Genomic DNA, 13,875 nt, shown 5'->3' with positions numbered 1-13,875 from the left:
ATCAATGGGCCAGACCAGGGGCATGAGGTTCAACATGACCAACTGCTGGGTCCTACAAACTGGCCACAACAGCCCCATGCAGTGCTACAGGCTGGGGACAGAGTGCTGGAAAGTGGCCAGTGGGAAAGGGCTTGGGGTGCTGATTGACAGCAGCTGACCATGAGCCAGTGGTTGACAGTTGGACTGGATGACTGTAAAGGTATCTTCCAAACCTGGTGATTCTCTGATTCTATGAAATGTGTTCAGATAAACTGAATTTCATGTTTCAGGGTGGAAGACTTTTATTTGAATAGGCCAAAAGAAACCATCTTTCCCCTCATGTCAGGGGGACACAGTATGGTCAGTTTGGTGAATGGTGGGAAATGTTGCCTTCATCTGAGGAATCAAGCATCTGCTGCTATTAGGTGGAATTCCTGAACTTGTATGGAAAGAGTAATTGTGCCTCAGAGCCTGTGTTCTCTAAGAAATTACAAGGAACTGAAAATACAAAACACTGCACTTTTGTCTTTAATGGTGATCAAAATAAATATTAGTACAGAAAAGTATTAATTGTAAGAAAATTTGTTCTGTTCTTGTTGTCTTTTCTCAAATGAGCTAAGAAGAGGTTACTGTAGTTTTATGGAAGTGTAGTGTTTTTTTGCTTTCTGAAAACAAAATCTGAATATTTGCACTGCAGTATCAATTCTTGCCCTGCTCAAGGATAAGCCAAAAAGTGTTTCATGACAAAAGTAGTTCAAGGTAATTAGTGCCTTATTTCTTTAAATTAAATTAGAAGTGCAAAAATAAAACTCAAGTAAATCTCAAGGTGAGGAAAATCTGAATTTTTACCTTGCCTCTTTTGTCTTTCTTGATGTTCTAAACAAGTAGATGTTTTTATCATGTAGAATTTAAATATACTCCCACAATAGTCTTTCCAGGAAATCAGTTGTATGGAGACCTCCAATACATGTGATTGTAGTGGAATTGACTTTGCTTTTTGTATTCATAAAGATTTTCATGTAAAGCTCTTTGACAAAGAAGAGCTAACAGGAAATTTATGTTTAAGAGCAGATTTTTTAAAAAAAATGTGTACTGTTCTAAGTTTATTAATAATATTGAGCATTGACTGTTGTAATTGGAGCACCACTTTTTTTTTTTACAGCTATAATTCAGGGTCTTCAAATGCATCTGCTTGGAGCCTCATTCTTCAAAACTGCATATAATTCTACTAGCAGACATACAGGGCTAAGTCTTCAGTACTTAAATGTTTTCGTGATAGATTTTTTGTCTGAAATACCTGTTTACTCTTGACTTTCAAACAGTGCAAAACCAAAAAGGGTTTTTATTTGAAATGCAATGATTCATAAATTTCTAATCAATTTCCAAGGGTTGTGACATCTTTTCCAACCAAAAGAGGCATTACTTGAATTTACTCTGTAATTCCAGTCTGTGTGTTTTTTATCAGATTTCCTTCCAAGCTGGAGACAATTGCACATGTCGTCCTTTATAAGTTCTCAAATATTTTCTTCTTTACAGCCTCTAAACATATATTAGTTTTCCCCATGGCTTTCCCTTAAATTACACAAAAAAACCTTAGAATTTTAAAGTCAGAAGGGAAAGGAAAAAGTCCTTCCAACAAGTTTATAGATTAACAGTAAAAACATTTTTTACAGAACCAACTTCAACAGCTCATGTATGAAAAGGTGTGCAACAGAAGGAGAAAATACAAGGTACTTCACCATACATTTTACAGTACTAAAAAGTGTGTAAGATTGAATTTTCATTATTTTATCATCATAAAACATTGTTATTCTACTCTTGGGGGCATTAACTGAAGAATGGAGCTCAAATTCAGAGCAGCTTTTCCTAGGAGTTTTGGTGCAGTTTTTAGCATATCCTTGGATTGCTGCATTTCTGATGTTCTCGGAGTTATTATCTTTTCAAATAAGAGCTTGAGAACTATAGAAACAAGCAGAGGCTTGTTCCCATCCTGCTTCCATGCATAAATGTTGACACAATAAGTATTATTTAGATGTGATATTGAAAAACCCCATGCCTCCATATAAACATCACTGTTGAACCTGATCAGTTTTCACCAGATGGAATTAACTTGATCATCCATGTAGAATAATATTGAATATTTGTGATGGATAAAATAATTTAATGCTCTTTATACATTAATATTTTCTTGTATCTGTTTACAGTATATAACTGATTAACTTAGTTGTTCTTTCACATGATAATTCCAGAGTCACTAATACAGTATGGTTGTTGCCCCATGATTTTTGCTTCATGCTCTTTTTAACTCTTTGCAGTGGTAATCTCTACACTGTGCCAGTGTAATTAAGAGATGAAACTAGATGGATCAATTGCAGATGTCACTGTTAGGATAGGAAAAGGACTCCTCATTTTTTTCAGGCGCTGCTGATACCATGATTCACTCTCTGCTTCACTCTCTGCTTTCAGTTTCCCTTGCATAACAAAATGTATAGAAACTGGCAATAACCCTGAGATCTCTCTCCTTTCTTACCACACCGTGTAATAGAGGACAGCTTATATCTGTGTTTTAACATCTGCAAATCACTTGGATGAGTGTCCTTAGGATAACAGCAGTCTGTTAGTGCTTGTAAACAGGAACACCAATGGCCAGGCAGTGGGAGGGCACCCTGTTGTGGACATTTCGTGCTGATCTCTTCTTGTGCATGTGCAGAGGCAGTAACTGATAGAGCTGCCAGCTGGGGATTTCAGGTCTCAGAGTTTCCAAACTTTTCTAGCAGTTGCTTATTCCTCCTAAGAAGATGGCACTTGTATCACAAATTTTACTTGTGGTGAAATTTGGCAATGATAAGTGGGAGATAGCAGTTGACCAATGCCCATGTTCTCTGTGTTTGTCTTCAGCATATTTAAAGCTACTACTTCTGAAGGCATTCACACTTTTATGACTGCTTTTGATTTGGGAATAAACAGAAAAGGAGACTATCAAGCCAGAGTATTTAAGCATGCCTCTCATGTTATAGTCCTGATGGGAGTCACCTCAAATGGGAAGATTAAAAAAAAATGCTAATCAGGCCAACAAAAATCTTTCAAGAAGGGCAGGTGTGGGAGGAGAAATTAAGATGGAGAATAAATTAGACCTCTGCTCTAGTAACAATGTGAAGTTGCTTTTCTCCTGTTTCAAGTCACAGAACATTCATTTGCAGCTAATCAGCTCATATTTTAGCCCAATAGTGTACATGATATTTAATACTTAAGTCTCAAGAGAGAAACATATATCGGTTATCTTAGATATGTCCCTGTGCTTCTAATTAGGATACTGATGAGGTGTTCCTGCCTGTTTCTGATATGCTTATACTGCATACTGGTAGGTCTGTCTTTTAGCTTCTTTGCTTGACATTATATCCACAGGAAATCAATATACACAAGATTGTACTGTGATCAGAATGGGATTTTTCAATTACTGCATTCTTGGGCTATAAATAGCCTTTTTATATTAGTTATGTTATGATAACTCCTGTTACTGATTACATTAAGACTTGGTGTTTATGAACAGCTGCAAGCTCTTGATAATGGCACAGAAATGGTATCAGCTGTTGAGAAACAGGCTGGAAGTTTGCAAGAATTTATTCTCATAATTGCTAGAATTCACTGCTATGTAGTGAAAGGGAAGCCCATGCAATACGAGGGTGTGCTTTTCTATTAGGCTTGAACCTATTGACACAAAAATAGGCAGCTGAAAAAGCTTTGCGAAGAGCATGTGTAACAATGCTTTAAGATCCTCCCAGTTTGTGAGGAAAATTGGCAAGGGTGGAAAACTTAATTATGTTCCTTGTGGCTCAAACTTTTTTGTGAATTTTCCTAGGTACATTGTAATGTCTGTGTTGCTTTACAGGTAATACAGTCTGTTTTAGTGCAACTGCATCTGCTCCAGTCCTTATTGACCCTCCAAGAGGGTGTACTGTATGCTCTGTGTGAAGAATAAGACCTGTTAGTTTCTTTGTGTAAGGGACTATATGTGCAGAAAAACAACAGCTCAATCACTTTGAAACCTCTCTTTTGTGGGGTGGTTTTAAAGTAGGTAGTTATTTGTCAAGTGCAGGTAAATGTACCTGTGCTAAAACCACCCTGTGTGTGTTTCTATGGTCACATATTAAAGGGCTCTTCTGGTAAAGAGACAAAATGACTGTGCCAGGCAGACAGGAGCTGTCACAATGAAGGGCAAATAGCAGCAAGAATAACTTGCCTGATTTATCTTGATCTTGTGTAATAAACTTCTGCCTTAGCTCAAAGACAAGTACAAAAAAATAGCATCAAAAGTTTTTATAAGCCTTACTGGATTTATATTATCTAGATTTTTCTTTTTCATCTACCAAGCAAAAGCTGAGTCTGATTTGCTCTTGTTACCTATAAATGCTTGCATTCCTGCATTGTATCTGGCCAAGCTAGGAATAGATCAGCTCTTGTGACTCCATATTCAGTGCCTTAAGGACATCACTGACCTTCCTCTTCTAGCAGGGTATCTCTATTCCATATGTTGTTACAAAACCCTTATTTGGAGTTACTAATTTACTAAGGGCATTTCAATTCTTGCCCACTCCATTTAGTCACGCTTTCTTAAGTGGCAAGAAGTAGAAGTGGTTTGTATTTTGAAGTACCTGAAAAGTATCTGCACAATGTTTTCACAACTGTATCTGGTAGCTTAGTGACAAAAATAGGAGTGAAAAGCTGCATAAACATAGTAATTTCAGCAAGTGAGCTGGATCTGATTTCCTTCCTGTCCACTAGCACCAGCAAAATTCCTTGCACACCTGCCATGGACAAGTAAAATCTTTTATTTATAGGAAAAAAAATAAAGTGGTCATATATGTTCCCCTGAAGGCATATTTGGCTTTCAGAGCCTTTCTGTATCTCACATTTATCAACAGAACTCCTCTTGACTTTCACATGGTGAAGTGATTCTGCAAGGCTTGCACTTAGAAGTTGTGTTTTATTCAATTTATTTTCTTAAATGTGTGTTTGTGAACTTTAAAAAAAGGAAATATTTCTTAATGTTATTTTCAGTACTCTTGGGTGCAACCATGTTTACTTTCACTAGTATACATAAATTACTGTAATATTTTTTTATAAAACCTAATAATTATTTGAATATTAGATTTTTATTACTAAGTCAAATAAAACACTTGAATTTTTGGTTACTTTCTGGATTGGTTTGGTCAGTTCATCTGATTGGAAAAGATACAATGCAGATAATTTCACTGAATAAAATGAGCCTTTTCTTCACCTTGCAGACAAATGGGTCAATTTTATTCATAGAGCAAAAAGCTGCACATGCTTTCAAGAGCCAAGGACCTTCAGTACCCAGGGATAAGGAAAAATGGCTTGGGCTATTTTTGTTTCTTTCCTGGTGATGTCACTAATGCAATTCTGCAAGTTCTACAGTTGCTATTACCTAAACATTTTTTCATAAGATCCAAGGGAAAAAGAATAGAGGGAGTTTTTTGTGCTGCAATTATGTGCATGTCTAATATTCCTTGAGTAAAACGCCTGTGGGATCAAGCTCTGGTACCACAAGTTTTTTTCTGGCTCTTACAGCAAAATTTTGGAGCTATATTACAGAATTTTGAAAACATGCTCCCACAGGAAATAAAAACTGTCTGCCTAAAAGGTAAAAACCTAATTGCAAACACTTGACATTTATCATAGCTGTCTCTAATAGAAAAGGATGTTAATTCCAACTGTTACGTAATTAACACTTTAAACTTGATCTCAGAAGTACTTTTTATTTTATCAAAAACAATCATAAAGACTTTGGACTGAAGTTGGACAAAAATAAAATGAAATAAATACCTTAAACTGCTAGATTAGATCCTATGGATCTTTTGCTGCTATAAACTGAATGTAAAAGGAGTCAAAGTTAAAAGTGAACCTTTATTACGAGGCACGGAAATGGGTTGTTTGATAATAATGCTGTATTTTAATTGGTTTATGGTTTTATTAGAAGCTCTTGTTTTAAAGCTAACAACGAGGATCAAATGTCTGTCTCTAAAGAAATTCTCTTTGTGACTTGGCATAAGTTTCTTATCAGTTTTTTTCCATCCTGTGTGTCTCAATCAAGGACAACAGGTTTTGAAATTTTAGGAAAATATTTATCTTTACTTCCTATTCCTTGGCAGTATTTTATTACTATTTGAGAGCTGGTGGTAAAATGCCAGTGCAATGCAGGTTTTAGTTTTTGGAGGGAACTGTATTTTTTGTATTTATGGTGTTTGCTCCTCTTGTTCATCAACAGAACTTACTTCAGTACTACTGATTTTAGGATTTGAGAAAGGTGATTTAGCATGAAAAGAGATGCTTTGAATGTCTTTTGACACTAAAAGATTCACAGATTCTGAAGTATCTCAGTGGTGCCAGAGACTTGTTACGTATTTGCCACCTGGAAAGCTCTCAAATAAGAAAATCCCATAAAATAAAATTGTTTATTTTTAACTTGTCATTGTACAGTTTCTTATGTCTTGAAGACGAGATTCCTTTCTAAATACTTTGGGATTGATACAGAGTGTGCTCATTTCCTCTGTGGGAAAAAAACCCCTCTAAATATGTTCTAGTGAAATTTAGTATGGATTATTGTAATATTTACCAAGTCAGTCCTGAATATTTTTAGGACCTGTACATCAGGTGTATGATCAATAATATACTTGCAGTGACTACCTATGAAATACAGCAGTCTACATATCTGACATACTATTGTTCAAGAAGCTATGAATACTTAATACAAATAATTTTTTAAAAATGTCTGCAACCTTCAGCTACAAAAAGCAATATTTCTGATAAGAACTGCTTGGTCAAGAGTTATAAAAGAAATACCCAATATCACAGTTCTAACATCTGTTTAATAATTTGGTTTACAACAGGAATATTGCTTAGTCATGCTGCATAAAAGCAGAAAAAAAAATCTGTTATTAAGTGCATTATGAGACCTTTAAAAAAATTATAGCTTGCCTTATCGTTTAAGCAATACAAAGTGTTGCCTTCTTTGACAAAGAAGGAAAGAATAAACCCAGATTTTCTTTGTCAAACCATGCTAATGAACACAGATTTTTATGCATGTATTTGATATATAAAATAATTATGTGGATGGGGGTGATCAAAAACTTGGGTTCATAAAACAGTCTTAAATGTCATTCCTTGTTACATTTTATGTGTCACTTTTTCAAGCCTTGGTTGCATTGGAAAGGTAGTAATTGCTTTACTTAAAGTAAAAGGGATGTTTTGCTTCTGCTTTGAATAAAGGTAGTTAAGAATCATATAATTAAACTCCATGGATTCATTAAATCTATTCTTATGCTCAGTTACTTCTCTGAAACTCAAAGATCAGAAGCGCTGAAAAATATTTTGTTTCCCTGGAAAAAGCCAGAGAAAAAGCCCCAGGACTGTAACCACTCAGTGTGAGGTGTTAGAATGCAGTCTTTAATGATTTGGTTTTGTTTTGACAGTAAAGACAAAGCTCTGAATGATAGAAATGTGTGTTGTTCTGCTTATTTTTATAGCCAGAGATAATGTGGGCATTTCCAAGGACAGAACACAAGTTTTCAAGCTCTTTGGTTGGTTGATTTCTATTTTGTCCTACCCCAGTGTGTTCTGTCATTGGCTTTGAGTAGGACTGAATTCACATAAATGGAATGACATTTACTAGAGCCTTAGTCTTTGTGCTGACTCTCCAATATTTAGGTTATGAGGAATTAGGTTTCAAGAAATATTGCTAACTACTTTGTTCTGCTTCGTGTTATCACCTGGATGAAGGTTGGCAAGTTCTGCGAAAAGCAGACATGAATTTGTCTTCCAGAAGAGTAACATTGCCTGCAGTTATTCCAATAACTCTGGAGAAAAGGGTATGGCATTTAAATCAGTCTTTTAATTCTGGCATTAGTATGGGTTGATAACAATGTTTAAACATGGCTGTATTTATTTTTTTCACCTTTTCTTACATTTCTCTAGTGTAATAATAATGTTTATTTTCTGATAAATGTAGAAATTTTTTATTTCATTATGTGAAATATGTTTGGTTATAAATATATGTCCACAATTGAATTTTTTTATTGGTGCTCTTTTCTCTGTAACAATAATTTTGTACTTTGTGCAGGAAATTATTTTTCTTACAGATGAATGTAGTTTTTAAAGTGTCATGATCGCACTAAAATATGCCTCTTTTGAAGGCTACGATACTGTTCTTAACAAAGGATTATTGGAGTCTGCTTCCACAGGTTTTGCATCAGCCTTAAAAACAATGTGCTTTCTCCTGACCTGTTCTGGCTAATGCCTTTATAGTGGATGGCCCATCATGTATTTTGGGAACCAGGGTGACACTGTACAGTGTTTTTCCATAGCCACTACAGCTTGCCTTTTTTTGTTATTTCAATAAAAAGGTGTAAGCAGTGCAAAATGATTACATCTGTGTGCACTAGGGTTGCCTAGTGTAACTCAATGCATCGGGGGTATCTGTGAAGTTAAAAATACACATGGAAATGAAGTACAGAAATATGACTCTCTGCTGAGCCAGATATGTTAACTTATGAGAAGTTATTTCAAACAAGTTGTAAGTTATTAATTAGTTCGATTTATTTTGTAAATGTGTAGATATTTTTCAAAACCTCATTGCTGCATAATGTGCTTAACTCATTGTTAATAGACTCTTCTGTTACTCAGTGGCTTTTTAATGTACCAGCATTGTGAAAAATGAAGGTTCATAGACATACTGCTACAGTTCTCATGGTTAAATGGTTCTCATGAGCAGCTTATGTAGAATGCAGCATATATTTATGGCATTAGTCCTGTGGGTCTAAAGAACTATATAAACACGTAACTTTTATTGATTTGTGATATTGATGGTAGTCACTGATATTATTTCTTTGTTTGAGTTCGAGGGGGAGCCTGTGAACATATTTGGGATTGATTAGTACAGATTAGATAATGCTGCTGTTTTACTAGCATGATAATATACTATTTTTCTGGTATAATAGCTTTAACATTTTGATACGTGTGAAATGTGCACAGTGTTAACATGGTGTTAGCTAACAATTTGCAATATCTCTGTTACTATTCTGAAAAATACTCCTTTAAAAATTGTGATTTAACTTCTCAGCTCTCATCCTCTCAATCTTGTGGCTACCTCCCAGTCCTCTCTTCCTCCCCCTAACACCCCTTCAGAGCTCAGATCTTGAGTTGTCATAGTTATTTTATTTTTATCTGGATTTTGTTAATTGTTTGTTAGGAGAGTAAGGTCTTTGTTCTTGTGCTGTGTAGTTGTGTTAGACTCCTCTGGTATGCACACAGCAGTACTTGGTGCTGTGTGGGAGGGGAGAGGTGTAACTTTGCTCAATCTAGCATTCAGAAGGCTAGGAAACTCAGTTTTAACTGTAGTGTATATCTCAGTGGATTGATTTTTTTTTTTTTTTTGATGTTGAAAGGTAATCATTCTGTCTGAGAAAATACAAGAGTTTTTTGACAAATTCACAGAAAGATAATTTTCTGCACATTCTCTCTCATTTTTTTTTTCATGCTGTTATCAAATTAGCTGCCAACAGTTACTGGCTTTGCTTCTCTTTATCTATGCACTTTTTAAGACCAAAATAAAATTAATGGAAGCAGCAGGAGGAACCAGCATAGGGCGTTGCCTTAGGTAGCTATTGGGTTGCACACTGTTTCAAAAAATTCTTGAAGGCATGTGTCCTCACTGAGAACTCTGTGCCAAATTTAAAAGGCTTGTTAAGGCTGGTGATAGTTGTATCTATGCAGGTAGAATTCCTTCTGAAAGTGTCTTTTCTCTCTGCAGAAGGGGCTTTGTTGTTTGTGTAGCACTGCCTTAATTTCTAGAACTAGAATACTGGAGGAAGGGAAGGCAGGAAGGTGGGCAGGAAAGAGTCATGCTGGTAAGGGTGACTGACATATGTGCATGTGTAAATTTGTTCATGTTTCTTATGGACATTAGAACCTTTGACTTAAGTGATGCAATTTCTACTTTTTGTTGCACCTGAAGGACCTAGAAAAGTAGGATTTTTACATTAACACTGCATAGTCAAGAGAAGCTTAAGTATTAGCTTGTGAAATACTGTATTTGCATATCAGTCATTACAAAGAATTATTTCTTAAATTCATGGAATAGGTAATTGTGTAAGAAGTCTAGTTTAATCACAATACTGCAAAAATTGTAAGTCTTTCTTTTTCCATCTCACAAAAGATAAAATTTTGCATTGTCAATGTGCTAATCTGATTGTTCTGCCAACTTCTTGAACACTTAGGTTTTTCTCATTTTCATTCAAAACGTCTGATATACTTTGCCCAAAGTTATTTTATACTTTCTGTTTTGAAGTCTGATGTGAAATACTTTTCACAGTTGATGTGGTTTATTCTTAAGTAATATATTTTTAACTAAAGTTACTGAGTCTTGTTTATGTTCCAATGGGTCTTGTAACACAGATGGGAAAATTACATGCTTAATGAACATGGGGAATTATGTATATTGAGTGCTATCACAACCAGATTTATAGTATGTATAGACTAGACATATACTTAATCCAACTCAGAGTAAATGTTTTTATCTTTTGTATGAATAACTTCATACTTCTCTAAAAGTACTTAAAAAATTGGATTTGAAAGGTTGTAATGCATTCAAGACATTGTTTTACAATCAAAGAACAAAGATTTCTTCAATATAAACACTCACAAGTCTATTAGATTTGTTACATGGTAAGTAGAAGACTTAGACACTTGATGTTGTATGCAAGGTATATAAAACAGAGTCTTGTAGTTTTTTTCCACAACAGCTGTGAACTTCATAACACACTAGGTCAGATGATGTTACAAGGCATTATGCACATAGTCAATATCTATTGCAGCTGAATATTTTTTCCAGCAATTTTTGAAGAGATTATGTAGTGTCTTTTAAATGGAAGAAATATTGATGAGAAAAGGAAGAGTGATTTTTGATTGCTCAAATCTAGGACTGAGCATGAAAATTTCAAGATGTTCTTGCATCTTTATTCCATCTATTTTTCTGGCCCAAAATCACATGCTGCTTTAATCAACACTTATCCCTCCCCCAAGGAAAAATGGTCACTTAAGCCAAATTGTACTCAGAATTAGTAATGTCTGTCTGCAAGGCTAAGAGCATGAAAGTAATTTTTCAGTTTTGCATTTGGACCCCTGAGATGAAAGGCCAGTGTGCTAATCCAGGAATTTTACATAAGGCACTTTAAGTGACATGATAATGGTGTCATTAAATGGGTACCTTTTATAAAATTACTGGATACAGACCAAGCATTCATGTATGAAACATCTCTTCATAAGGACAGCTTGGAAAATAGTAATTTAAAAATACACAAACAATACCAGTGCCCTTTTTGTCTTTCATACAGTAATAGAAATAAAATAAATACAATAATAAATAATATAATCCAAGACCAGGTTGGATGGGGCTTTGAGCAATCTGGTCTAGTGGAAGGTCCTCATCAGGAGGACTGGAACTAGATGATCTTTAAAGTCCCTTCCAACCCAAGCCTTTCTAGGATTCTTTGATTCTATAACACAGTAGTAAAATGTTTCTGTAATACAGTAATGTAAGGGCAGCATCCTGCGAAGTTCTGAAGACAGCTGAGAGGTTTCTAGAGATGGAGACAGTGGGAGATCGATTTGAGTGGGCTTTAAAGTCTTAAAGGCTTAAGGAGCAGTAGTCAGAAAAACTGTGATGGTTGAGGTGAAATTTTTGAATTTAAAGTTTTTATTTAAAATGGAATATTTTCTTTAATGAATTATTGAGGGATCTGACAGAAGGTACTGAGGATAATCACAGGTAAATCATTAGGATGGGTGTGACTGGAAATTCAGTACAGAATTATGTTTTAGGCATAAATTGCTAGGATGAAACATCACAGTTTGTTACAAATTGAATAAAGATTTTGAGCCAGAAAAAGAGTTAAGGAAGGTTGAGAAGGCGGAATATATATGGGAATGGGAAGAGACCCAAACTAAATTCAGAAGAATGGTAGTGTGTTTTTTGAAAGAAGTCTATATGTTTAAGTTTGCTAGGAGGCCTACCTAGGATGTAGGCTTACAGAAAGTTCTTGCCACCTTTGTCTATCTAAGATGTGTTAGCATAGCTACAGTTTGTTTGGGGACATCTGGAATTCCTGCTTTCTTCTAATACATAAAACTTTGTGGCACTTGCTTTACAAGTGTCTACCACAGATCCTTCTTGGAGGGAACATGCAACTTTCATGTTAGCTCTGAAAGGATTAATAAACTGCCTGAAATTCACTCTTCTGTTGTACAGTTCTTGGAGATACTAAGTCACCTGCTTGTGTCAGAGGAGGAGGAGAGGCTAGTGATTCAGTGATGGATGATAGGGAAGAAGGAGGGTGGCAGAGCAGCATTTTCTGTCATTGTAGAAGAACTCTGGTTAGGTCCAGGAGCTGTTTAGGAGAGAGCTACTGACAGAGCCTCCCAACGGAGGGTACTGCAGCACTCATCCCCTTTTTTATGATGTAGGCCAAATAAATCTACATCTGAAACTATTCTTGAAAATAATTTTAGGCCAATTTTTGCACTGAATATGGACTCCTTATACTCAAGCAGGCACCTCAAAGTGGATTCTGGTATGGTCATCATATATTGGTTGACCAGTCATAGTTCCTGCTTTGCCTAGCATGAAACCAGTAAAACTTCCTTCTGTTTTTATTGTTTACAGAAATGATCTCACATGTATAAATTAAATCAGAATGGGAATAACTTTAGCAGTCCCTATGGTTCAGGTGCAGGCAGGGAAAGGGAGTTTTTTGCTATTCTTTGGGATTCTGGTCTCTACAGGGAATCAGATTTTCTAGAGTATTTTGTACACAAAACCATCAGTGGTCTTGAAATTTAAAATGTAAAGCACTGTGCTGCATAGCTGCCATGAAGGGTGGCTAGAGATGTATGTGTGTTATATGCTCATGAGAGGGTGAGTATTAAGTGCACTGAGCTTTTTAAAAGTATTTTAAAGTCTCAGTGGTTTAATGCACTTGGCCATTATTTGTCCTTTGTATAGTTTGACAAGGTTTAGTGGTACAATTAACGTTGCACTTTGTCTCCTCTCTGTCTTCAGTTCTTGAACAGATCTTTGATATGTTTTTTTTTCAGTTTCTTCTTGCTTTCTTTGAACATCTAACATTCTTCATACAGTAACCAAGGAAATTGGCAGTGTTTAGTGCCCTACTCTGATCATAATCTTCTTCTGTGGGCAGAAATCCTTTGGAATAAAAACAGTTTTTTCATCAGTTGAAAAAAGTGCTTGGCCATTTTCTAGCTCTGGTACTTTAGTCTCCTCTTGAATAAATTAGGCTTCAAGAAGTCAGAACTTGACCTTCAGACTGTGTTATCTGGCCTTCAAGTGTATCAAGAGCTACTGCTGAATAGCTATTTCTGCTTAAGTAAACCCCACACTGATTATGCTGCATTGCTGTATGTAAACGGAGAAACTCAACAAACGGCACACAAAGGTGTTGATGCGAGTCTTATGCATCAAATTTCCCTTACTTATATGTCTGTTACATGTTACTTTCAGCATGCAAGTGCCTGAAAATTAGAAAATTTTCTTTACTTTTGATAAACTGAAGCTACATCTCTAAATGCAAAGAAAACTCATCACATTGAACTAAGGAATTATTCATATTTAGACGTGCTTTCTTCCTCATTTTCATGCAGTTGCTATAGGTACTGCCCATGCCCCATTCTTCCTCACTGGTTGTTTTTCTGCCTGTTGGTCAGGAACAGAGGCAAGACCAGCCCAACAAAACAACAGCCACCTTAAGGGCCTAAAGAAGTTATGACTGTTTTATCATGTTTTTGGTTTGCATGGCAAAGTTTTGG

At 35.6% G+C, this 13,875-nt stretch overlaps 1 protein-coding gene across 5 annotated transcripts in view; it reads left to right on the top strand.

Moving 5' to 3' along the window:
• GRB14 (growth factor receptor bound protein 14) overlaps positions 1–13,875 on the top strand; it is a 56,081-nt gene that overhangs the window by 5,281 nt on the left and 36,925 nt on the right. For 2 of the 5 annotated variants that reach the window (XR_014956529.1, XM_085584330.1), the window contains exon 3: positions 1,653–1,709. The exons of 1 other annotated variant lie outside the window; for it this stretch is intronic. Coding sequence is in view for 3 of the 4 variants with exons in the window: in XM_085584330.1 (XP_085440456.1) it covers positions 1,653–1,709 (57 nt within the window). In the remaining variant the exon portion in view is untranslated. Of the gene's footprint in view, positions 1–1,652; positions 1,710–1,741; positions 7,866–7,893; positions 8,570–13,875 lie in introns of those variants that run through there. 2 more of the 5 variants (XM_085584331.1, XM_085584332.1) reach the window with 2 other exon arrangements.

This window comes from Lonchura striata, chromosome 7 (genome assembly GCF_050655825.1).
Source record: "Lonchura striata isolate lonStrDom1 chromosome 7, ASM5065582v1, whole genome shotgun sequence".
NCBI classification, from domain to species: Eukaryota; Metazoa; Chordata; class Aves; order Passeriformes; family Estrildidae; genus Lonchura; species Lonchura striata.
This window is presented reverse-complemented; position numbering and strand designations above follow the sequence as displayed.